General features: G+C 39.2%; 2 protein-coding genes across 2 annotated transcripts; one reads left to right on the top strand and one right to left on the bottom strand.

The window, feature by feature from the left end:
• Positions 1 to 346: 346 nt before the first annotated feature.
• Positions 347 to 2995, bottom strand: LOC113140539 (uncharacterized). The gene is made up of 5 exons (XM_026324409.1): positions 2714 to 2995; positions 2276 to 2431; positions 1960 to 2130; positions 1413 to 1656; positions 347 to 459 (listed from the first exon to the last, which is right to left on the bottom strand). The coding sequence occupies exons 2-5, from the start codon at positions 2423 to 2425 to the stop codon at positions 347 to 349; spliced, it is 678 nt and encodes a 225-aa protein (XP_026180194.1). The 5' UTR covers positions 2426 to 2431; positions 2714 to 2995.
• A 2132-nt stretch (positions 2996 to 5127) lies between these two features.
• On the top strand, positions 5128 to 21080 carry fus (FUS RNA binding protein). Its single transcript, XM_026325412.2, has 15 exons — positions 5128 to 5278; positions 5937 to 5961; positions 6666 to 6829; positions 6921 to 7113; positions 7218 to 7441; positions 7631 to 7832; positions 13384 to 13418; positions 16739 to 16780; positions 16904 to 17013; positions 17498 to 17627; positions 17719 to 17817; positions 18067 to 18181; positions 18382 to 18479; positions 18639 to 18771; positions 19769 to 21080. The coding sequence occupies exons 1-15, from the start codon at positions 5266 to 5268 to the stop codon at positions 19806 to 19808; spliced, it is 1623 nt and encodes a 540-aa protein (XP_026181197.1). The 5' UTR covers positions 5128 to 5265; the 3' UTR covers positions 19809 to 21080.
• Positions 21081 to 24445: the final 3365 nt, after the last annotated feature.

Genomic DNA, 24445 nt, shown 5'->3' with positions numbered 1-24445 from the left:
TAAATGTCTAATTTCTTCTGTAGCTGCACATTTTTGAGTGAACTGGATTCCATGTAGTGTCGATCCATGGTGGTTACTGATTTTCACGTTAAGAGAAGTTGTCTATTGAGAAGCCATGCTAAAGATTCAAAACTGCGCTCCACCTCTGATACAGTTTGGATTTATAATTTACCTGGCCGGGTCCAGGTCATCATGGATAATCATATAAGCATGTATGTCATCACTTTCACACGTTAATAAAGCATCAAGGAACCGTAGAGGAGTCATCGACGTTCCATATATTTATAATGGAGACGATGTAATCACTTCCTGTCAGTGCTGTATATAAATATAATTGTGACGTGTATCAGTATAGTCTAAGTGCAGAGTAATCCATCTCCCATCGTCTTGTTGCCCACAGCAGCTTGTCTCTCGACTGTCTTCTGGGTTTCCCTGGACCAGCCGCCTGCTTCTTTTCACCTGCAAGCATGTTTTTGTCATAACTAATTTTTGAGCAAACTCCAACTTTAGATAACCAGAGACATTAAGTACAAACAATACTGTGTTGTGTTTCAACAAGGCAAACAAAAGTATTTCTTTAGAAAGAAATTGAAAAAAGCAGCGTCAGCTTATCACCATGACCCTCGTCTTGTGCGTTGTCCCTAATCCTTTATAAAATATTCTTTATTTTGTTTTTAACCCTATGCTTTCAGGCCATATCCCTGGTGTTTGGCCTGTGCATTTGTTGCATGCATGTACTGTTCAGATGGAGAAAGTGTTTCCGTTTCCCTGCATGTTGTCTTGTGTTCGCTTCCCTCGAGTGATCTTACTCAGGAACTGCACACAAACTCAACCCAAGTGATAGAATATAACTCATTATTGGTATTATGACATAATGCTGTTAATGATAGGTCAACTTTTATACATCGCATAAAAGCACTTTTCAATTATGTCGTATTTTCAATTCAGCATTGTGCCGGTCCTCTTTACGTCTGCCTGTTTACCCGATTAGTTTATTTCAGGTAATCAGAGGATGGAGTTGAGAAGCAGTCACTAGATGCAATTCATGTGTGGCTTCGCTCAAACTGCTTAGGAGGGTTGTTCACCTGCTCTAGTTCTCATTGCCATCATGCCTTTACCATGAGGACACCAGGGTGCAGCTTTAAGTATTTTTTCCTATATCACACATTACATTACTGATTCTACAGACTTACACATGTTCTATTTTGGGTTTTGTAATATAATTTAAGGTGAAATAAATGAATTGAGCATTTAACTATTGTGTGTGGACATTTCTCCTTTGTTACAAACTTGAGCCAACTTGTAACAGCATATATAACTACAAGTCCTATTCTCACTCTTATTGACTAAAATCCCTACTGTATGACTTGATGTACCTAATGTAGTTGGAGCTGACACAACAGAGTCAGTACCAAATTTTTTCTTGTTTCTTGATGTATAAAGTTCTGCGGAATAAATGCTACCTGTCAGTATATCATGCTGATGCCACTGTGTTGGTGTGCCGCTGGCCAACTGTGGCAGGCTGCCAGTTCCTGGGGGTGTGTGGTTGGTTTTGTAGGTGGTCCAGTACTCAGATGGATTTTGTGGGTTGGTGAGCTCTCTGACAGTCTGACCACTGTGATACCGGGTCCAGTTTTCCACCTTCAAGTCGACTCTCTGGTGAAAGATGGAAATATACTAGCGTGTGATAGTAAAGGAGTTGTTAAAAGAAGACATGGAGTTAAGACAGCATAATGCCATACTAATTGTACTAGGTTGGCCAGAGGGCCTGTCAGCAAAATCCAGTTGAAGTAACACAAATTATGCCCCTAAATGAGAATTTCACATAATCCTTTAAACAATCTAAATAAAAACAACACAAGAACTATCAAATACCATAAAAACACAATACAGGAATGCGCAGAATAAGTTCTGTGGGTGATATTATATGTTTGGAGTTGTATTATGCTGTCATCTTACCGGAGTGATGTGTTTGGGGCTGTGCACCTCTTTAGTGTGTGACAGCAGTGGAAACTGCAGCGGTGTGAGGCTGTTACTGAGATCCAGACAGGTATGATGCTGGGAAGGGAAGCTGGGATCTCTAAGATGGAAGATGAGAGGACGTCCATCAGTGGACCTGCCTGAATAACTCTGACAAATATCAAAGGAACAGACAAGGCCTGAGAAGGTGGCTCTGAGCCCTCACTTAATACATTGGGCACACTGAGCACTACAGTAAATAAAGTAAAATGTGGTATGAAATTGATTACAGATGTGGAGAAGTTTTAAGGCTGACCTGGCTATGGATGGTGGTGTAGCAGGGTGCTGTGTCACCCAAGTTTAGGGTGCTCTGATGCAGATGCCTTGGTCTAGAGTTCTTTGCTTTACTTTGGAAATGCCGACTACAGTGGTTTAAAGTCTGGTTACCATTCAATAAGCTGTTCATGATGTCCTGTTTTTGGTACAACAGGAAGACCAGAAAGTATCATCTTCACAGCTCTTTTCTTCTTTCAGTTTTTTAATTTGCATGTGGGTCAGTGATGTTGTACAGTGGCTGCTGAAATCTCAGAGATTCACTTTAACATATACTCTACAGATGTGACTCTCAGACGTATTAAACCTAACATATTACATGTTAAAGTAAAAATAAGATCCATGTAGAGTGAAGAGTCAGAAACAATTAAATTAAGAAATGAAGTTAATTATATTCATCATCTGCTGTGTTGTTACTTACCTGGTGTGTGTTCAGGCTGCTTCTGTGGAAATGTTGGTGTCATGGTGATGAGAAAACAAAGAAGGCTGCTGTTTGAATTTACATCCTGCAAATGTCAAACAAAAGCATTGAAAATGAGACTTATATTGGAACTGCTTTGAAGAATATATAGTCTATATGCTGAATGTCAATATTGTAAAGTAATTGTTTATGTAACTGCCTCTTTGATAATGGCAATGTAGAAAAAGACAATGCATCTCAAGGTTCAATGACTAAATAAGGATTTTAAGAAAAGTCACTTTACAGAGTAACTTTACCTAAAAAAATTGTGTTAGTTTTACATGGATAATTTCTATATTAATGTGTTATACATGTTATATAAAATCTGTTGTCGTTGTATTAGGTACATTTAATTAAAACTAAACAGTAAATGCGACAGCCCTGTAATAGCCCATAGTTTGGATTTTTTGTTGATTTAACTGTATGAAGGATGAAGTTAGTGGTGCTGTTGGGTGTCATTTTACTGTGGGCATGCTGATTTATATCTACAAATCATGTCATTTATTTATTTATTTATTTTTGTCCCTATAATGCACTTTACAGTAATCTCTGGTTTTGATGCCTTCTCTATTGATCAGCTTCATTATCAGTATTAGTATCACCTTCACACAAGGAGGATTTATTGCAAAATTGGTGTATCACACTGGCAATTGGATGTGTGTCTGACTAGACTGTATTTATGACATGTTAATCAATATTGATTGCTTTTCTTCTTCTATTTCATCTTACTGTAAAATAATAATAATAATAGTAACCAGAGCAGCAGTTGTAAACTTAGATGCACATTTCCAGATGTACTGAGACACAAAAACACACAGACACACATATTAAGAAGAATAAAACCACAAGATTTATTCAGTACCAAGGTGAAACCGTGGTTCCAGTCACCTCACTGGGAGCCCTTTAAATGAGACCAGAATTTGGGCCCGGAAAGTTGAGGTGGGGGATTTTGGCCACAGAGGGCACATTTCTGAGGTCACAGTGATACAGGCACATACAGACACACAGAAATGCAGGACGGCAGCAGCAGCAGGCAATTCTACAGCAATTTCATCTTCCAGTGTACATCTGTCACTGAAATAGAATGGTGGCTCTCGGTCATTGTCATGGCAACAAAGTGGAAAATAGAGCATGGGTCTTATTGGCTTTTGTGATCAGGATGCCCTAAAGAATTTTTCTGCCAAATTTGGTACAGTTCTGACAAACTAAATTTTGGCTCTACATGCATTTTCATCCTTCAGTACAGATCTCCCATTGGAAAACAATGGTCGGTGTCTGTCATCTCCAAAGCAACAGCGTTGAAAATAGAGCATGGGGCCAATTGGCTTTTTTGATGTGCCAAATTTGGTAAAGTTCTGACAAAACTAAATGTTTGGCTCTCCATTCACATTTTCAAAACGTTATACAGGGGGCACTATTACGCCTGTTGTGATTTTGTTCAATCATCTGCATTCAGGCCCCCGGGGTCTAAAATTAATCAATTGGTCAGAATCAAATCCGACAATGCGTGTGCGATTTATCACAACTCGAAGGTTTGATGAACTCGAAAAATAGGTCAACTTGTCGGGTCCGCCAAAGGAAATCCGTAAAACGAAATTTGCATAAGTTTAGCTGCCTCTCTCGTATAGAGGAGGCTGACCAAGAATGAGCTCTTTCGGTCAAAAGCCCAAGGAGGAGTTCGTTCAAGTTCGAGGTGAGCAAAATCAACGAACTCAATGACCTCAAGATAAACTCCCAGCTGGTGGACTTCCTGTTGGTCACATGAGCTCGACAGGGGGTCAAATCTGAGGTCGTTAAATAATAGGGAAGAAGAATAATCCTAACGATTTCCAGACCCACGCGCCACTTGACAATCACATCACATACATTTTCGTGAAAGCTCTCGCGCATCCCCACGTCATGGTGGGGTGTGGGTCAACACTAGACGCTGTCTAGAGCAGTTATAATAGTCCCTGCGGTGCTCGGGCCTAATAACGAAATGTGCTCTATAAATTATGTTTTATTTACAGCTCTGAACGGCCTCATTTCTTTGAAGCAGTATCTGTCAATTTAACGGACACACTTTAAAGGTAGTTATCATCATTATCATCATCATCATAATTATTATTAACATTATTATTATTTAATTTGTCAAGAGGCAGGAACAATGAAACGTGTCATTATGCAGTACAAATTCTGGAAAAGGGAAGCTATGATTTCACAGATGCAGGAATTAGGATGATCAGAGATGAGTTTAAAAAGTAAATTATCATCTGGACAGTTATTTAACAGAATGAGGAGGACTGGGCTGTGAACAGTAGGCGGCCGTGATGCAACGTGATGACGCCACCTGCCGTAAAGCGTCTTAGTGTTTGTCAGCGCCCAGCGGCCTGCGGAGGAACTGTAGGGGACGCCTGGTAACACGACACCGGCGTCTGAGCATCCATTTTCGGCCTGCGTGGTCCAGTCAGCCCGGTAACTGCACCGTCTCACAGACTGATCCGGTTTTCGGTTCGAGGCTGCTCGTTGGTGAAATGGCGTCTAACGGTAGGAAACAGACACTTTGATATTTCTGCAGTGTTTGGTTGTCGAGCAGTACAGGTCAGAGTTGGTTAGCAGATATTAGAAAACACCGTGAAAAGATGCAGCTGACTGGTTAGAGATAAGACTAGTTAGTTAGTGAGCAAATTACCGTAAAGGCTCATTCATGGTCGATGGTTAGCTGCTAGGTCTAACGTGTTGTAGTAGCATTAGTGTCGAAAGGCGTGGTGTTCTTTTTAATTCACCGTGTGGTTTAGAAAGAGCTCCCGGGAAGAGAAAACAGAAGTAAACTGGTGTAACCTGATGTGTTGTTGCCACGGTTCATTTGTTTACATGTAAATAATCCGGTTCAGTCTCCTGTCACTGCTGACCCAGTTTCTGTCTCAGTGTCTTCCGGTCTGCGGTTTGTCCATTAGACTAGTTATAGATACATGTGTTTTTGTTTATATTTGTTAAAGAGCATGATGTTAAACACTGTATGTGGCTGCATGTGTACTAGCTAATAAACCCTCACTATCAATAAATGAATCTCTCTAATGTTGGTGATCCTTGCTGTACCTTCCAGACAAAGCCCAGCAACATTTGGACCTAACTAATTTGATGTATGCTATTAGAAACTACAAAATATGATTTTATATTATCGTCTATTTTGTTTATTCCATAGATTATTCCCAATCTTCTGCTCCGGGGTAAGTATTCAAATACTAACCTAATCATAAAACAGTTTCTCGGCTTTTTATGCAACAACTATACATCAGTTTAGATTGGAAACATCTCTGTACAGTACAGCACAGCACATCAAGAGGTCCCTGCATTGTGTTAAAATCATCAAGAATAGACATTTAAAAAAGATAAATTATAATGATACTTTGAGACCGTGTGATCACTTTTGATGATGTAGATTGTATTGCTGTTGATTTGTATTGTGTACTGTACCGACTGATATGATTGTTGTTTCTGTTATTTTGTCCAGCCCATTCATGTCAGTGGAGCTGGGCTAAACCACAGAAACACCTCTCTGAATAATTCAGTGCACTTCAACAACAGCACACACTGCAGCCTGCAGAACCACCATACAGTTGGATTAACTCCTCTCTGAGGCTGTTTGTATAAAAACTCAACATTATCTTCTTTATAAAAGGGGGATTTAGTGCAGGGCTCTCTTATTAACTTTAGTTAGGTGTCCCTAATAAACTGCCATATACGAATATACCAATATGATTCACCCTCAACTGCCTCAGTATGCATGTAAGAGAAACCAAAGGACTTACAGTTTACTTCATTCCTATTATCTTAGGAACCTAATGAAAGGTGGTAAATTTTAGTGGATAATATTTCATAAGCAGTTTATTTATATATTTGGTGTGTGAGTTTTCTTTTCAACCACTTGTAGTTATGGATCTTATAGTGGAGCTGGTGGTGCTAGCCAAGGCTATGGTCAGTCCTCTGGCCAGAGCTACAGCCAGCAAGGCTATGGAGGATATAACCAGGGCTCTGACAGCAGCCCTGGATCCTACAGCCAAGGAGGATATGGCAGTTATGGACAGACCCAGTCAGGTAGAGGCAGACTCATTAAATATCAAAAAACATGCAGATTTTCAGCCACACATTGTGCCATGGCTTAGTTACATTTCCTTTTTTCTCCCAGGAGGATATGGTTCTCCACCCTCTAACCAGAGTGGTGGGGGTGGTTATAGTCATTCCAGTCAGTCCTATAGCTCTGGAGGCTACAGCAGCAGCAGCAGCAGCAGCAGCAACCAGCCATCCAACATGACCTACAACCAGCAGTCATCCTTCTCTGGGTACAGCCAGCAGCAGCCGCCTTCTTCGTCCTCTGCAAGGTAATGCACTATTTAGACACCAGTTATGCAACAGTGACAGAGGTGTTTCCACTTAAATGCTCTTCAGTTTTTGAAGTGCTTCTCTTACTCCCTGTTCTCACCAGCTATGAAGGTAACTCTCAGGCCCCTGGTTACAACCAGCCACCCAGTGGTGGGCAGAGTGGAGGGGGTTATGGGAGCAGTGGAGGTCAGACTGGAAGCTATGGGGCTAGTGGGTGCCACCAACAACCATCGCAGCATGGAGGAGGTCACTACAACCAGCCTACAAGCTATAACTCCCCCCCTCCACAAACCTACAGTCAGCAGAGCCAGTACAGTCAGGGTGGAGGTGAGGGATGGCTTTGTGTTTGCTCTTTATATAAATGTTCTGTGTCCATGTGAAATGAAGCTAATATGAACTCAACAATGGACAAAGTTATACATGACTTATTATTGCAAATTTTTCTGTCAGTTTCCAGTTTCTTTAGTAGAGAAGTAGTCCCAGAGGGTAAATCTGTTTGTTTCAACTTCATCTCAGGTTACGGAGATGAAAGCCCACCAATGAGTGGAGGAGGAGGAAGTGGAGGGTACAGTGGTCCTGATGGAGGTTATGGCGGTCAGGATGGCCGTGGCGGCAGAGGCCGTGGGGGTGGATTTGGGGGTCGTGGCGGTGGCGGTGGATATGACCGTGGTTTTGACCGAGGTGGCCGAGGTGGACCAAGAGGAAGAGGAGGCATGGGGTAAGTGTTTAAAAATCATCCAATGTCCATGTTATCTGTCAAAACTACACTGAATATGAGTGGTGCATCTAAATGTTTCTTTACCTTGGCTACAGTTGGTGGAACTAAAGTAGAGGTAAAAATAAGATTGACGTAAAATGTGAGAGGGGACAGACTGTCCTACATTTGTGCTGTTGAGAAATGTATGTTGATTTATCAAGATTTTGCCTCTCACTTGATTTTGAAGAAAATGAATCCCAGCCCCAAAGCTATTCATAGGGTTTCTGTTTGGCTGGACAGCAGCAAATTTTGATTTTCTGATCCATGAACCTTTGGGTGAACACATACCTTTACTCCAGGGATAGAGTCCTTTGCCAAACCTGTTATGATCTGTTGGTAAGTAATACCAGGGCAAGAGTCACTAAAAACAATCCCAATATTTTTGATTATTACAAACTGCTACTGTACCATTACAGAGGTAGAGCATATCTGTCATTATAAAGTAAATGCATCATGAATAGGCTAATTCTGTATCAACTGAGTGACTCTACAACCATCAGACATTTTATTTTTACTCTTTCAGTGTCCTAATCATGGTCATGTTAAAAAAACAGCAGACTTGTATAAATTATTTAACCTGACATGTTGATTGCTGTACACATGCAGAGAAACAGAACTATGAAGAGTCATCATGTGCACATAACATGCTCTAACACTTTGAATTTTTGTTTTTATAGCACTGATACCAATACTCTAAATTCTAAGCAGGGCATAATTTTGTTAATATGGTATGAGTCTGGCCAACCTTAGTGCTGACACAAACCTTTCATTGCCTGGATGGTGAGGACAGGCAATATCACAACCTCAATAAGAATATCTTTCCAATATTAATATTTAGAGTAACATTATGGTAAAATAAATCCATTGTGAAAAGTTTTAAACTGATGGTTATGCAATGAATTGTGATCCACTGATGTGCAATGCTTCAGGAAAAACTCTCCATGTGAGTGAAACAGAACCTTCTGCACCTTTCTTGAAGATGTTTGTTCAGAAAACGTGAATTGCCAAGACCTCACAAAAAGACATTGCATTTAGAAAGTATTCAAACTCCCTTCACTGACATCACTGTTTTAGTTATGCTATACATACAACAACAAGAGAGACTCTGGGCTGGAATGATGGACATGTTCCGCCATAAACAGGTCTATTATATGTGCCTCAAAGTTATATTTTGAACTGTCAGTAGCACAAATATGAGGTTCTTAACAGCAAATATCTGCATCAGAACGGTGTCTCACTGTAAAATCAACAGCAAGCAAACCACATTTGAACTGAAATCCAACAAACGACCACATGATTTGGTTGTTTGTGTTGATGTGTCTGCAGTTACCTCTATAGCATATGCATATGACAATAGGAGGTATGAAACCTTTGTCCTATTAATGGTCTTGTTTGCCTTTTTTACATTGCTGTAAACACAAAAATCTTGTGTACAGCAGACTCCACTGCCTGTGTGATGATCCAAACAGAGACGAGCAGGGTGCTCTCATGCTGAAAGGTAGAGGTTGTAAAAAAAGAAAAGGACAAAATTTCTGGTCCCAAACTTTCAGTTTATTATTGCAAAAATTATGGTGTGATGATACTCAAACTTGGTGTTGCCTGAAAGCCAGAAGTTTTTTTGAGAGGAGTTTCAGTTAAACCCAAAGGTCAACTAAACTTGTAGCTCTGAGCACATATTGAGGATGAAACTGGGGTGGCTGTTTGTGTGCGGCTCAGAAAAACCAGTGTGAGCTGTCCGCAGCACAGCACTGCATTCACAAGCTACTTTTTGATTTAGAATTTGTGCAAAGTGATATTTCACTAACTAAACAGACTGTTCTTTAAACTGCATTTCTGTCCAAACATAAGAAAGAACCATACTTGCACAAATAAAAAATAGATCATGGGTTGGCCAAACCCATAGAAAACAAGCAAATTCTATGGAACAGAGTCAAGTGACAACAAAGATTTTACAGCAGGATCATCATCATTAAATGATTGAAGTGAAACTATGAATCAGAAAGTTTTATGGTAAGTTGATGGTTTTGTTTTCCTTCTGGAGGTCGCACATAGTTTCATGCACATCTTTGTAACTTCATAATGTAGGCGATGAACTCCAATAAATTAGTTTGCCATTTCATTATGTTTTCTCATCCATCATGGACTTCATTTAAATTTCCTTCCTCACCACTGCATTACATGGAACCCAGCCCCCACTGGGTAATTACAGTATCCTTTAATTAGACCATTGGCACTGAGCACTTACCAGCTGACATCCAGCTGTACAGTATGCTCATCAAAACACTGGCTAAATCACTGAGTAAATCATTTTTATTTACAGTTGAAACCAGAAATTTACATACACTGTGTAAAAAGACACATAAACATTTTTTCCCACTGTCTGAAAATTAAATCAGACTAAACTTCTCCTGTTTTATGTCAGTTAGGATTGCCAAAATTATTTCAATTTGCTAAATGCTGCAGTAATGAGAGAGAGAATATTTTAGAGAGATTTTTATTACTTTCTTCAAAGTCAGAAGTTTACATACATATCCTTAGTATTTGGTAGCATTGCCTTTAAACTGTATGACTTGGGTCATACAGCGTTTTGGGTATCCTTCCACAAGCTTCTCTCAATAGTTTGCTGGAATTCTGGCCCATTCCTCCTGACAGAACTGGTGTAGCCGAGTCAGGTTTGTAGGCCGCCTTGCTCGCACACACCTTTTCAATTCTGCCCACAAATTTTTTATGGGATTGAGATCAGGGCTTTGTGATGGCCACTCCAACACATTGACTTTCCCTAAGCCACTTTGTGACTATTTTGGCGGTATACTTAGGGTCATTGTCCATTTGGAAGACCCATTTGCGCCCAAGCTTCAACTTCCTGGCTGATGGCTTGAGATGTTGCTTCAATATTTCCACATAATGTTCTTTCTTCATGATGCCATCTATCTTATGAAGTGCACCAGTTCCTCCTGCAGCAAAACAGCCCCACAATATGATGCTGCCACCTCCGTACTTCACAGTTGGGATGGTGTTCTCAAGTTTTCAAGCTTCCCCCTTTTTCCTCCAAATGTAACGATGGTCATTATGGCCAAACAGTTCCACTTTAGTTTCATCAGACCATAGGACATGTCTCAAAAACTCCGGGTGTTTGTCCCTGTGTGCGCTTGCAAACTGTAATCTGGCTTTTTTTTATGCTGCTTCTGGAGTAATGGCTTCTTCCTGGCTGAGTGGCCTTTTAGCCCATGTCTGTACAGGACTCGTTTGACTGTGGATAATGACACACTCTTACCAGCTCCAGCCATCATCTTCGCAAGGTCTTTAGCTTTGGTTCTGGCATTAATTTGCACGTTTCGGACCAAAATCCGTTCATCTCTGGGACACAGAAACCGTCTCCTTCCTGAGCGGTATGATGGCTGGACATTCCCATGTTGTTTATACTTGCGGATAATTGTTTGAACAGATGAACGTGGCTGATTTCTTTTGATTTTCCCACACTGTCAAACAAGGAAGTAGTGTGTTTGAGTGTGGCCTTAAAAATACATGCACAGGTGTGCCTCCAATTAACTCAAATGTTGTCAGTTAACCTATCAGAAGCTTCTAAAGCCATGTCATCATCATCATCTGGGCTTTCCCACATTGTTTAAAGGCAAAGGCAAATTTATTTGTATAGCACCATTCATACACTATGCAATTCAAAGTGCTTTACAAGGCATATAATTACATTAAAAGCATTGAAAAGAGCATTTAAAAATAGAGACATTTAACATAAAATAAATTTAAATCAAGTAAAGTAAATTAAAATAAAACATAAAAGCACATTAAGAAAACAAGGATGAACAGTTATTTGAAGGCAGCAGTAAACAACAGTGTTTTCAGTCCTGATTTGAATGAGCTGACAGTTTGAGCAGACCTCAGGTGTTCAGGAAGTTTGTTCCACAAGTGAGGAGCATAGTGACTGAATGCTGCTTCACTTTGTTTGGTTCTGGTTCTGGGAACACACAGTAGACCTGTCCCAGATGACCTGAGGGGTCTGGAAACCTCATAGGGAACTAATACATCTTGAATATATTTTGGTCCACAACCATTTAGTGCTTTATAAACTAGCAATAAGATTTTAAAATCTATCCTTTGACTAACGGGAAGCCAGTGTAGTGATCTGAGAACTGGTGTGATATGGTCCAGTTTCCTGGTGTTAGTAAGGACTCTGGCAGCAGCATTCTGGATTAGCTGCAGCTGATGCCTATGTCCAAAGACATAGTAATCTTTGTGTATGGAAAGTTCTGACTTCGAGGAAAGTAATAAAAATCTCTCTAAAATATTCTCTCTCTGTTTAGTCTGTTTAGTCTGATTTAATTTCAGACAGTGGGAAAAAATGTTTGTGTCTTCTGAGTCATTTCTCAATGAACATGTAAAAAGCTACTGGTGCTTGCCTGTCACCCATCTTTTGTTTTTATTAATACCAAACACAATTTCCCAGTATGCTGAAGTGCATGTGCTTTTTATTAAAAAGCAGCAAGTGTTTTAGTGTAAGCTGGAGGCAGGGACAAATGTACCCAAAACTTAAGCACAACATGAAGAACTGAGTAACAAATTATTTGCTATGTTAAATTGTTACCTTATGTTTTAGATATTGTTTAAAAAAATTCAGCTAGCTCGGCCAGTAAAGCCTTTATACATTGTGAAGTCCAAAGCCAACATGGTGGGATTTAATTTTATTTTATTCTTTGCAACTTGCCAAAATGTGTTTCCACAACAAGTAAACTGGGGCCTTGACTCTGTCCACATGCTAACATGCCACAAGACATTCTCATCATCTGCCAACAATCTGTTACCACCTCGTCTCCAACCAGCTCTTACAGATATCTGTGTCATGCCCTGCTTTAATCAATCTTTGAATCTTCTCCTAGGCCTTTACCTTCTCTCCAGGCTGACTTTCTGCTCTTAAGCCATCATTTTGGAAAATTACAAATGGGGGGAGGTCTACAGACAGAAAATAGTCTTTTTTTTATTTTTATTTCTTTTAGTTGGAAGAAAGAATGATTTAAAAATGCTGATAATTTGCGATACACAAGAAAAGCCTCAAAGAACACCTATTTTGGGCTTTGCTGCAATTTGTGTGAGGAGTAAGGGTTATCTGCAGCCTAAAACATACCCAACATCCTTCTATGGGGCGAATATGGTAAAGTTCTGGTTTGATAATTGACACAAAGCCAAGTTGGATAATGCAATAAAATGGGTACATACAAGTCACTGACAGGACTGATAGGACATTTGGGTTAAAAATGATGAATTTCAGCCACTTGTGAGCATTTAAACACAAGCTCTTTAACCTGATCTCCTTTCTTCAAGTTAAATTCAACAGACTCAGATTGAAATTAAGTAGGGGCTCAGTAAGTCAAGTGCCAAATGAAGAGGGGTGGGTTTATTGAAGAGACTGTGAGAGTGAAGGTTACCCACAAGCCGTAAAGCCAAATCGCTGTCAGCACCAGCCTTCAATGTGTGTCGTTTTTCTCTTCCTCTTCATCAGAATGGGCGATCGCGGAGGATTCAATAAGTTTGGTGGTAAGTGACCAAAAAAAAAAAACATTTTGGCAAAAAGGTTTGTTGAGTTTGAAGAGTCAAAGCTAATGGGAAGGGAAATCATTATACTGGAATCATAAAGTGGGTAAAAAAAAAAAGGTAATGTAATTGTGTTTTTGAAGTAACATAAATGCTGGGAGAAGAAAATTTACTTTGAATTATTTATTATTACACTGAACTGATTATTGCTGAACAGTGTAAACACATGCAACGAAAAATGTGCCATGTAAAGAGGTTTTCAGCTGCTGCAAGAGCTGAAGTAGGACAGCGTAGGTCGAGTGTATTCTTGAGACTTTCGTGCTCTGTTCTGTGAATGGGCTAAAACCTGAGGGTACTGCAAGTGTACTTTTGCTGAGCAGATGGGGGTTTATGGTAACCTTGCAGCTGTAGTTCTCTGTTTTGCATTGTTGGCGTTGGAATTTGATGAATGGGTGTTCAAACTCAACAAAAGAAAAAAAAAGTATCATCATCTCTGACCTTTCAACTGCAGTGTGTGAGAACGCTCTGTTCTTCAGACTTTGCAATCGTGGTTCAGGTTGTGAGTCCCACGTCAGCGGATGAAATAATGTTTATGCTCTTCAGGTGTAAGAAATGAACGCTGACCAGTAGCAGCAACACTGTTAAACCTGAGTAAGGAGGGGTCGGTTCTGCTTTTCAAAGACGAGGTTAATGGTAAAAACTGGTTTGACTGATTAAAACCGGGAATGTTGTCAAGCAAACCACTTTATATAGTACACACTGTACAAAGGGTGGTTTGTGGTTTCGCAACAGCCCGATAATCTCTTTGGACAGACGGATCATGTGCTCGGTGTTACACGATTGTTTCTGTTGTTAGAATAAGTCAAATCCAAAGTAGGTTGAATTGAAAAGATTTTATGTAATGGTGTGATCTCACTTCTGTTCTTGGGACAGGAATATTTGGCATTTACGTGTGTGTTATTATTGCTTTTTTTAGTTACATGTTTGTTATGAGTGTCAGCACATTCATTTGAAAAAAACAATTACAGATACACCTTTTAAGTAGAAGGTGGCTTTTGTCAATGTTGAAAGAACCATGTGAGAGATGTAGCCTCTGGCACAATGTTTCTTTGACAGCTGTGTGTCATTTTAGCACGGGTTCACGGACAAGAGAGCGCACATGTGGCTGAGAGTGGACTCAGAGGTGCCGTTTGGTTTGAAGTAGCTCTGTCTGTCAGTATGAGCAGTAAAGATGTAACTGCAACAAAAAAAAAACAACAACAAACAAACATTGTGATGAGTAAAATAAAAAAAAAAGTGAATGTCAAAGACAGATCAAAGGTAGGCTGGTTTGCCAAAATCAACAGTTGGGTACATGCTAAGAATACCAAGCACGCACAGGAAGACGAGAAAACAGACAGAAGAACACGGGTCTTTTGAATGAGCAGAAAATTATTAGGATGGTGAAGATAAAGCTCTTCATGAATGTACAGCAAATCAAGAAAGCTCTCCAGGATTTACAGTATTGATTATGTCGAATTACAGCAGTTAAAGTGCTGTAGTGTTTAGTGTTGGAAGCAGAACCTGTGCAGTTGCTCTTGTCTGTGCCAGTGATCCTGATCAAAGGACTCAAAAGTTTTTACTTTACATACAGAAATCTGTGTAGAGAATAATAATGAAAACAAAATATAAGAAAATCTTTTTCCTAAATCTGTTATAAATATAGTTGAATGACTAATAAATGTGTGTTATGTCAGTGTAGTGTGTAGGGAGGCTGAGCATTTTTTTTCAGTGAATAAACAAGTCACAGTTGTAAGAACTGCATCATAAAATGTAGTATAAACTCAAATGCAAATATATATATATATATATAAATTCACAAAAGATTCACAGGGGACGATGTGCTAGAGAACGGCTTAGATATAACGAAGTTAAAGTTGATCGTCCTCATGGTGTGAGGCATGAAGCTTTCTCTGAGTTATTCTGTGATTGATTTGTGGTGTTGAGGTGTTTGCCTGAGCACAGAAGTTGAAAAAGTGTAATGCTGGGATGGTGAGAATCCTTTATAATCCTGCTAGTTCTGGTTTTACACCTACTACTAAGTCCAGCAAAGCGGGGAGTGAAGATGGCTACACCGCTACGTGTAGCACTCCATGGTCCTGAGCTGAGCCACTTGGTGCCATTGCATTTAAAATATATAGATGAACTCTTGATTTAAAAAATGATCCATTACAGCATCAAACACTTAGTCACTAGGGAGTTTGTGAAATCTGAGGTTATTCAAAGAAGTTGTAAGAATGTGGTACTGAATGTGCCAGGATTAGTGCTGTGATTTGTTTTCTTAGCATCATTCTTCAAAGTAAGAAGAATCAGCAGGTCTGAGGTCTGTGACCCAGGTCTCACCTGGTTTCACTGTATCCAAGCCGTGTTATGTTGTTGAAAGGTGATCATCTCTTGCTTCTAATAACAAAGCAAAGTTTATTTTAAAGGAGTAACATTTTATGCAGTACCATATATTCTGGTAAATCAGGCTGCCGGTTACACAATATTGAAGTCCACCTTCACAAAGGTAATGATACTAATCATGCCTGAGCATTTCTGAGGTGTTTCTGTTATCCTCTGAAAACAAACATTGGAACTTGGTCTGATGAATGGGTCTGATGATTGGGAATGAGTGTGGGACTAAATCACAAAACGGCTAGAAATCTGTCATGATCTTAGAACTACCAACATACTACCAATCTGTATGTTGATGTTAAAGTTATGTGACAACTAAAGCAGACAAAGGAGTGAATTTATGACATGATTTAACATGACAGCTGAAGGTGTATATGCTCAAAAGAGATTGTTTTTGAGTTCAAGAGTTGTCGATCTCAAGTGAAAGGAAATGATTCATAGTGTTTTGGGAAATGCAGCAACACAAATGCGTAGACTGTTTAACATCAGGATCCAAGAGCCCAGTCTGAGTGTCTCTCTGTCAAATGTTATAGACTCACATATTTGAGCAAAGTAGGTACTTAAACCAGTACAATGATGTACTATGAGATATATTGTGGTTTATCTGAGGCACAACCTCAACATGAAAGCACTATTTCAATAATGTTGACAGCCTTGATACGTTTTAAAGATATCAGTTGCTGTTGTCTGCGTTCAGGTGCTGTGAAATACGGTGATCACGAAGCTAAGCGTTATGTTATTATCAGTATGCAGTCTGTCATGCTGGTACTATTTTGGTGGGAAGATGTGAATGAACAGAATTTACAGTTTGTATGATCATGGTGATAAAAGTGTGTTTCAACAGATAATATTTTCCAGAACCTGATATCTGTTTTTGTCCTCTCAAGGACCAAGAGACCTGGGACATGGACATGGAGGACCTGGTTTTAGTAAGTCTTGGACTGTTTTATTTTTGCCCTGCTAGCAACAAAAGGATTATGATTTTAGTACTTCAAAGCTGCAGTAATCATGTTGTTGTTTTCTTAACATCTGTATATTTTATCTTCTAACAGTGCAAGACCAGGATAACTCTGATAATAACACCATCTTTGTGCAAGGCCTGGGAGATGACTACACTGTTGAGTCTGTGGCAGACTTTTTTAAGCAGATTGGGATCATTAAGGTAGCTCTCCAGTATTTGATCTCCCCTAGTCATCAATCAATCATTTGTATATGTATACATTTCATCGTTTATGTCATGTATTTACAGTATGAATAACATGCCCACAGTACGGTGACCAGCACAGATGAAGCCTTGGATCTGGGAGAAATGTGAATTTGTTAAATATGAACTTGCACTTTTAATATGTTGAGACTCACATTGAGATCGTCCTGGCTTTAAAAAAAAAAAACATTTAAATATATTTGTTGTTGTGGTGCAGTGAATTTCAAATTTTGATTAAACTTAAAGACAGTACTTACAGGGATGTGGGCAGAGATGAATGAATAGAACAATGGATGAAATGAAGACTCATAAATGCACAATTTCTCCACTCTACCTCCTAACACAATATATTTGACACCTTTCTGACTGTGTATTATCTCATTGTATGACATCAAGTCAACTCTGATTTTTCTCTGTTTCTTCCCTCTGTCCACTCACTTAGGTTAACAAGAAAACAGGCCTGCCCATGATAAATCTGTACACAGACAGAGAGACAGGGAAGCTGAAGGGGGAGGCCACTGTTTCTTTTGATGACCCCCCTTCAGCTAAGGCTGCCATCGACTGGTTTGATGGTAGGTTGTTTATCTTCAAGTCAACAGACATTTATGTCTTGTCTCTGCTCAGTTCCTGATGACCTTTGATATAAATTTTTTTTCTCCTCAGGTAAGGACTTCAATGGAAATCCTATTAAGGTGTCCTTTGCCACCCGCAGGGCTGACTTTGGGGGCCGAGGTGGCATGAGGGGAAGTCGAGGGCGAGGAGGTGAGCCCACTTCATTTTGTAATGGCTGTATCAGATGTTCCATAGAAATTCTGTCTCATTTGAGACAAACTGGGACAGAGAATTCATCTCAACTTTGGTAGCTGGCAAAACAACGTCACCACAATGTCAACGTTTTGTATCTGTTTAGTAGCTGCCAGGGGCAGAGGCTTGATGATTCCAGGGAGGACACCACTGGTCACATGTGTTACGCTGATGACATCTGACTGTGCTGTTGTTTTCTCTGTGAAGGGCCAATGGGACGTGGAGGTTTTGGAGGGGGTCGAGGTGGAGGTTTCCCAGGAGGCAATGGTGGAGGTGGAGGAGGAGGACAGCAGAGGGCTGGAGACTGGAAGTGTTCAAACCCGTGAGTCAGAATCTAATGCTGTGAATAGATTTTCACTTCTAGAGGGATTTGGACATTAACATTTTGTACAATGTTTGTAAGTCTGCATATACTACTAAATTCAAAAAAGAAGCATTCAATTGTTATTTTTTTAAATATTGTTTTGTAATTATTTAGTGACTATTTAGTGACTGTTTTCTTTTTTGCACTTTTCTCTTCAGCAATTGTGGTAACCTGAACTTCTCATGGCGTAATGAGTGTAACCAGTGCAAGGCTCCTAAACCCGAGGATGCTGGTGGGATGCCCCCAATGGAAAGAGGTTAGGCATTTATAGCTACAGATGAAATGTTTTATACCACTTTATTTGAAAGTCTGTCGTGGGTAGATCATATTTTTATGTGTACAAATAGTTCAAAAATAGTAAAGTTCTCTGTTTCTGTCTGCATTTTACAAATCACCAAATTACTTCTGCTGATAGGAGGCTATGGAGGAGAGCGCAGAGGGGGGTTTGATCGTGGTGGATTCAGGGGCCGTGGTGGTGACCGTGGTGGCTTCCGAGGGGGCCGAGGAGGCGAGCGGGGGGGATACGGCCCTGGAAAGATGGATGCAAGGTTAGATTAATTGACAAACGTTTAGACGTTAAGGGGAGCTACAGTAACTTTGGGAAGACCCCTTGATTTTTGTACACTTTGTTGTGTTATAGATATATTAATATATTTACTGCATTAAACTGATGAACATTAATTTAAAGACTAATATGGTATTTGACTTCTTGGTCACTGGTTACTGATTACTAGTCAGAAGGCCAGATTCAACCAACTCTGACTTCACTCATAAAACTCATAAAATTGTATAAACACCAGTTCCCATGAAACTGGGCACACTTGATTGAGTCTAATTGCCTCTTTCATATTTGGCCATGAACAAATGTCAACACACCCTTTGGCACCGTCTTGGCGTACCGGAGGTTTTGACTGCTCCACCATTTGTTAACCAGACATGTCAGTAAAAAGAAAATGTGGTTTCACTCATTGCCCCAATTGGCAAGGTTCTTCAGTAGCATCACTACACACAGTGTGCCTTTCTAACTAATGTCGAATCAATTGCAATTGCAATTACATTTATAACACAATAAAGTATGCAAAATTTGAAACTCTGTGAATAAGCTTAAAGCCATTGTTTAACTGCTTGTTCCAGCATGAATTTTCAATATACATGCTCCACCTCATGCTAGAACCTGTGAAACCTACTGGAAGTAGAAATAAAATTATTGACATGCTGGCTATGTGTCACCTTGACCTTTGAAAGCATCTGCACCTGCTGTAGTTGTTTGAATTTTTTTTTCCCAGATTGCAGATTGTGTTGAGTTTCAGAACATCACCTGTGAGCTGGAAACTTGAAAATCTTGGCATGTGGCTTAAATACAGACTTTTCTTTTGCAGTATTTTGATGCAAATGTTTGAATATTCCATGAATGGACAGATGCACGAGTTCCACACATCAGCTTATCGGCTGTGTCAAACACACACACACATGCACCTGTTCACCCAGTAGACTCTGCTCATCAATTGGATGCTGATGATGTTAATGCTGTGTTGTTATTTCCAGGGGTGACCGCAGACAGGAGCGACGGGGCCGCCCCTACTAAATCATTCTTAAAGGACAAACACTCCCCCTTCTCACCTCAGTACAAAGACCAGTGTGTTTCACCCCATTCATGCTGGGCCAAGCCCACACCTTTCATCTTTTATATAACCTCTGCTAACTTTGACCTTAGGGATTAAGTGTGTAGAAAAATGGGGCTATTGTTACTGCTGCTTTTTTGTGTTTGCTCATGCTTATGTCTCTCACATCCACAATTCCTTCTGTTTGTTGGGGCCTCACTTAGAAAAATAAGCTCAGAATCAATCAGTTTTTTTTGTTTCTTAAAACCCAAATTTGACGTCACTTACACCAACAATCCACTTGATTGTAAGATAAAACGAACTTTATCATCCAAAGGGAAATTAAGGATTATGATAATAATGTACTCATATGTACTATCAGAAACATTTGAAATATAACTTATTACCTCTGCAGGGAGGGTATGTTTCCAGTTCCATTTTCTGCAGATTTAAAAGAATTTTCACTTTAAATTTGGCTTTTTGCTGCAGTTTCTTTTGGTGTGGATTCATTCATTCAACAATGAAATTGCAAATTGAAACCCCCCCCCCCCAAAAGCTGTTGCTGTAACTGTCAGACCTAGCTTGATCTTTGCCCTGCTGTACTGTAGACACATTATAGCATGTAAATGAAAACATTAATCCCTGTTTTCACTTTGAGGTTTGGTAACCTGGGGACTCAAAAACCTGTCTGACAACTTGAGAATTTATGGTAAATGTGTGGCGATAAATGCTACTGTTTCTTTAGTTTGTGAAGTCATGTGTGTGAAGAAACTGTTGTAATAATAATAATAATAATATTAATAATTTCTCCAAACAGCGTTAGAAGGTGCCTGTTGATAAAAGTGTAAAACAGTAAAAATGACCAGTAGAAATGCTAAATTAAGGTAGATTTTACAAACAGTACCATGCTCAATATAACAATGAAACAATTAAGAACATGAAGAATAAGACCAAAACTGGAATTTATCAGACAAAAGGAGTTTACAGTTACAGTGTTGGCTAACCTGAGGTGTTGAGTAATCTTTCACAAGGTCCAGTTGTACATTTAACAGTTCTCAATATTTAAAGTGTCATAGGAAAACATCTAAAGTTTGCTGTCACCTGAAATCCACTTTTATAAATGAGGGCCCATGTGTCTGGTTGTATTTAAGAAATGTGTTGTTGAATTCTTAGTTATGTAATCATTTTACAGTTTTTGTATTGTGCATGACCTGGTTTTCAAATGAATGTGTTAATAAAACAAAATGTGGAATCTACAGATTCTAATTGACTTTGATTTATTAAAATGATGGGAAAGATTACCGGCTTCAAGAAGTGTCTGATTTATGACACTGGCACAGTTTCCTTCTCAGCGCCTGAGGCTTTTGATAAACTTGTTTGGCTACCACCTGTGATCAACTTTACCCTTGGTTTATACACTGCACACCTCCCATTTCTTTCTACTCTTATTTCACTGGTGTATATATAAGAGCATTTCACTTGTAGGTGTGTGAGGTTTACAGTGGATGTGGATAAATGGTTTCATATGAGAGGACCAACATGAACAATATTTCCAGTGGATGCTTTACTGACCTCGTTCCATTTACTGTAAATGGTTTCACTGGTTTTTCCAGCTCCTGTCGTGTTGACATTTCCTGGTGCTTTGCAGACTTTAGCTAAAAACTTCCTTATGTCAACTGGCAGATCCAGTTTGCCTTCACATATGAGATCATTACTCATGTTCCTGGAATAAACACTGCCATTGAAATTCCTTAATCATTTTGGACGTCCCATATTTCGCGCTGATGCTTAAGCACCGATACTGAGTGAATGATGCTTATGTAAGACGACCATGTTTTAATGGCAGAGCCTTTGAAAGTATTACCACCTGATACTGATCTGCAGAAATTTAACATCAAAGTGAAAGAAAATTTCTACAGAATATTCTGATTTAATTAGAAATGCAAAATCCATATTTGCTTAAGTATTCACTGTTGCACTGTTGTAGCATGTTTTATTTGGAGAGGGGTCACATATTGCATATTTAGTTACTGTATAAGGAGTTAGACGGTTTCACCTGATTGTAGCTACTATAATTACACCTGTATATGGAAGGTCCAGCATTGGGTGAGTCTGCCATGAAGGTAAAAGAACATCCCGGGTAAGTGCTTCCCAACTTTTACTTTATGCTTTTGCATTTATTATTTATCTGACATGTTTAGTTCACTGTTGCAGGTATGTAAGCATTACTTAAAGCTATCTACAGTGGGTATGGAAAATATTCAGACCCCTTTAAATTTTTCACTCTTTGTGTCATTGCAGACATTTGCCAAAATCAAAAAAGTTCATTTTATTTCTCATTAATGTACACTCAACTGAGCATCTCTGGAGAGACCTGAAAATGGCTGTCCACCAACGTTCACCATCCAACCTGACAGAACTGGAGAGGATCTGCAAGGAAGAATGGCAGAGGATCCCCAAATCCAGGTGTGAAAAACTTGTTGCATCATTCCCAAGAAGACTCATGGCCGTACTAGCTCAAAAGGGTGCTTCTACTCAATACTGAGCACAGGGTCTGAATACTTATGACCATGTGATATTTCAGTTTTTCTTTTTTAATAAATTTGCAAAAATTTCTACATTTCTGTTTTTTTCTGTCAAGATGGGGTGCTGAGTGTACATTAATGAGAAATAAAATGAACTTTTTTGATTTTGGCAAATGGCTGCAATGACACAAAGAGTGAAACATTTAAAGGGGTCTGAATACTTTCCGTACACACTGTATTTCAAGGACGTGTTACCTTTAATCTTGCCCTACGTTAACTATACATTAGTTACTTATAACATTAGCACAATATAGCCAGCAGTTTTAGCAAACTATTTAACTTCCACTGCTTCAAACTTTTGTATCATACATTACATTTCAACTGTATCTATTACCTGTAGCCAACTCAACTTCTGTCATCCCTTACTTTCATTTAAATAACTTGTTCAGGTCCAAAGTGGAGAAAATATGTAATCTGGCCCTCAGATTTATCTGGTGACCCTCTTGGGGCACTACATGGTCCCCTCATGTTTAGAAATGTCACAAAATACACATTTATGTTGCCTTGATTCAACTTTGTAAAACATTACAAGGCTATGTCTTATGTGTTACATTTGCCTGTGATTCAGCTTGTTAGCTGTTATTAGACTTTTCGTATTTAAAATGCTCACCTGAGATGTTCTTTCGTCATGTCTGATACACAGAGATTAGTAGTTTTAAGATGTAAACTGTGACGTTTGGCTTTTAGGGTTTCAACATATTTTTCTGGTGTCACTTGTTCTGAAAGCAGTGACGGATGAAGCTGACAAGGTCTCAAAGTCATTTGTTTACTGGAAATCTGATGCAGTTTGACAAGTTAAATCCTGAGCTGATAACAGACCCATTGAGACATTTCTCCATGTCTCCATCCAGATGCTATTGAAAATAGGTGGCGGTCAAACGTGAACTGTCATTCATTCTGCCGGTCAGTGTCAGTCCAGGGCCTGATCAGTGATATGTTCATTCTTCACATACACATAATAAACAGCATACTGGAAATACTGGCTGTTGACTGAAACCATAAAGGTCTGATTGGCCGGTCTTGTGAGTAACTCCTCAGCTTTAGTCACATATTTTCTTCACCTGATCATTGTTGAAAAGGCTGATCTGTTTTCCAGTTAAACATTTGTGCTTGTATTTTTTTTAAAATTCTTTAATACAGTACTCACATGTATACCAACACAGTACTTATTCCTTCTGTTCCTGTGCCTTCTTCATTCAGTGAAAAATGGTTTAAAACATATTACCAGTTTTATCTGAAGAGCTAGAAAAGGTAAATAAGAACATTTTCCCATCATGTAACCATGTGAACATGAGTTGAGGAAGCAACTAAGTGACTTGGCAGTCACACTTACCCACGATTCCTTATCCAATAACAGGAAGAATTATTACAGCAACCAGTAATTACTGTAGCTGTGTACAACAAAAAAATATTCAGATCCAGATACTGTCCATTGCCAGTTGTCCGGGGCCAGTTGTTGCATTCAAAGACTTGTAAGTGAATTTGGCTTGTGTTTTGTTTAGTGATGTAACAGACAAAGACTCACATTCATACCACAGGCACTAATTAATCTATGCTAAGCTATTAACCTGCATGTCTTTGGGCTGCGGCAAGAAGATGGAGTACCTGAAGAAAATCCACACAGACGGGAGAAAATGCAAACCCATGCTCATACCCATTCAGAGTTATTATACAGCAGGTCTTCTACAGTAATATGATATTTAATTTGGCAATCCAAAGTTAGTTTTGGAGTACTACTTGTACTTATAAAATGAAAAAGAACAAACTTAAAATAAAAGTAATAAAAGTTACCACTAGTGTATTATGTATCTACGGCAGGTTTAAACTCCGACTTCAACCAATAATGAACTGAAAGTCATTATTGGTTATGAACCTTCAGGGTGTTTTTCAGCTGCAGGGACAGGACGACTGGTTGCAACGGTTCATAACCAAAGTCATTATGTTCTGAACAAGTGTAAATAGGACATCTGAGTGGTAAAACAAATAGAGGTATATGAAAAAATGCAAGTTGTAAAAACTGTTCAGGTACATCTGAC

The sequence above is a fragment of the Mastacembelus armatus genome, chromosome 8, assembly GCF_900324485.2.
Source record: "Mastacembelus armatus chromosome 8, fMasArm1.2, whole genome shotgun sequence".
In the NCBI taxonomy this organism is placed as follows: domain Eukaryota; kingdom Metazoa; phylum Chordata; class Actinopteri; order Synbranchiformes; family Mastacembelidae; genus Mastacembelus; species Mastacembelus armatus.
This window is presented reverse-complemented; position numbering and strand designations above follow the sequence as displayed.

What these genes read in the sequence shown, in the direction of transcription:
- LOC113140539 (XM_026324409.1), bottom strand. Translation starts at nt 2,425, where the DNA reads ATGAACAGCTTATTGAATGGTAACCAGACTTTAAACCACTGTAGTCGG. An exon ending in ACACCACCATCCATAGCCAG is followed by an intron (nt 2,131 to 2,275) that starts GTCAGCCTTAAA and finishes GATATTTGTCAG; the next exon opens with AGTTATTCAGGCAGGTCCAC. An exon ending in AAGAAACAAGAAAAAATTTG is followed by an intron (nt 460 to 1,412) that starts GTACTGACTCTG and finishes ACATGCTTGCAG; the next exon opens with GTGAAAAGAAGCAGGCGGCT.
- fus (XM_026325412.2), top strand. An exon ending in CCTTCTTCGTCCTCTGCAAG is followed by an intron (nt 7,114 to 7,217) that starts GTAATGCACTAT and finishes TGTTCTCACCAG; the next exon opens with CTATGAAGGTAACTCTCAGG. An exon ending in GACTGGAAGTGTTCAAACCC is followed by an intron (nt 18,182 to 18,381) that starts GTGAGTCAGAAT and finishes TTTTCTCTTCAG; the next exon opens with CAATTGTGGTAACCTGAACT.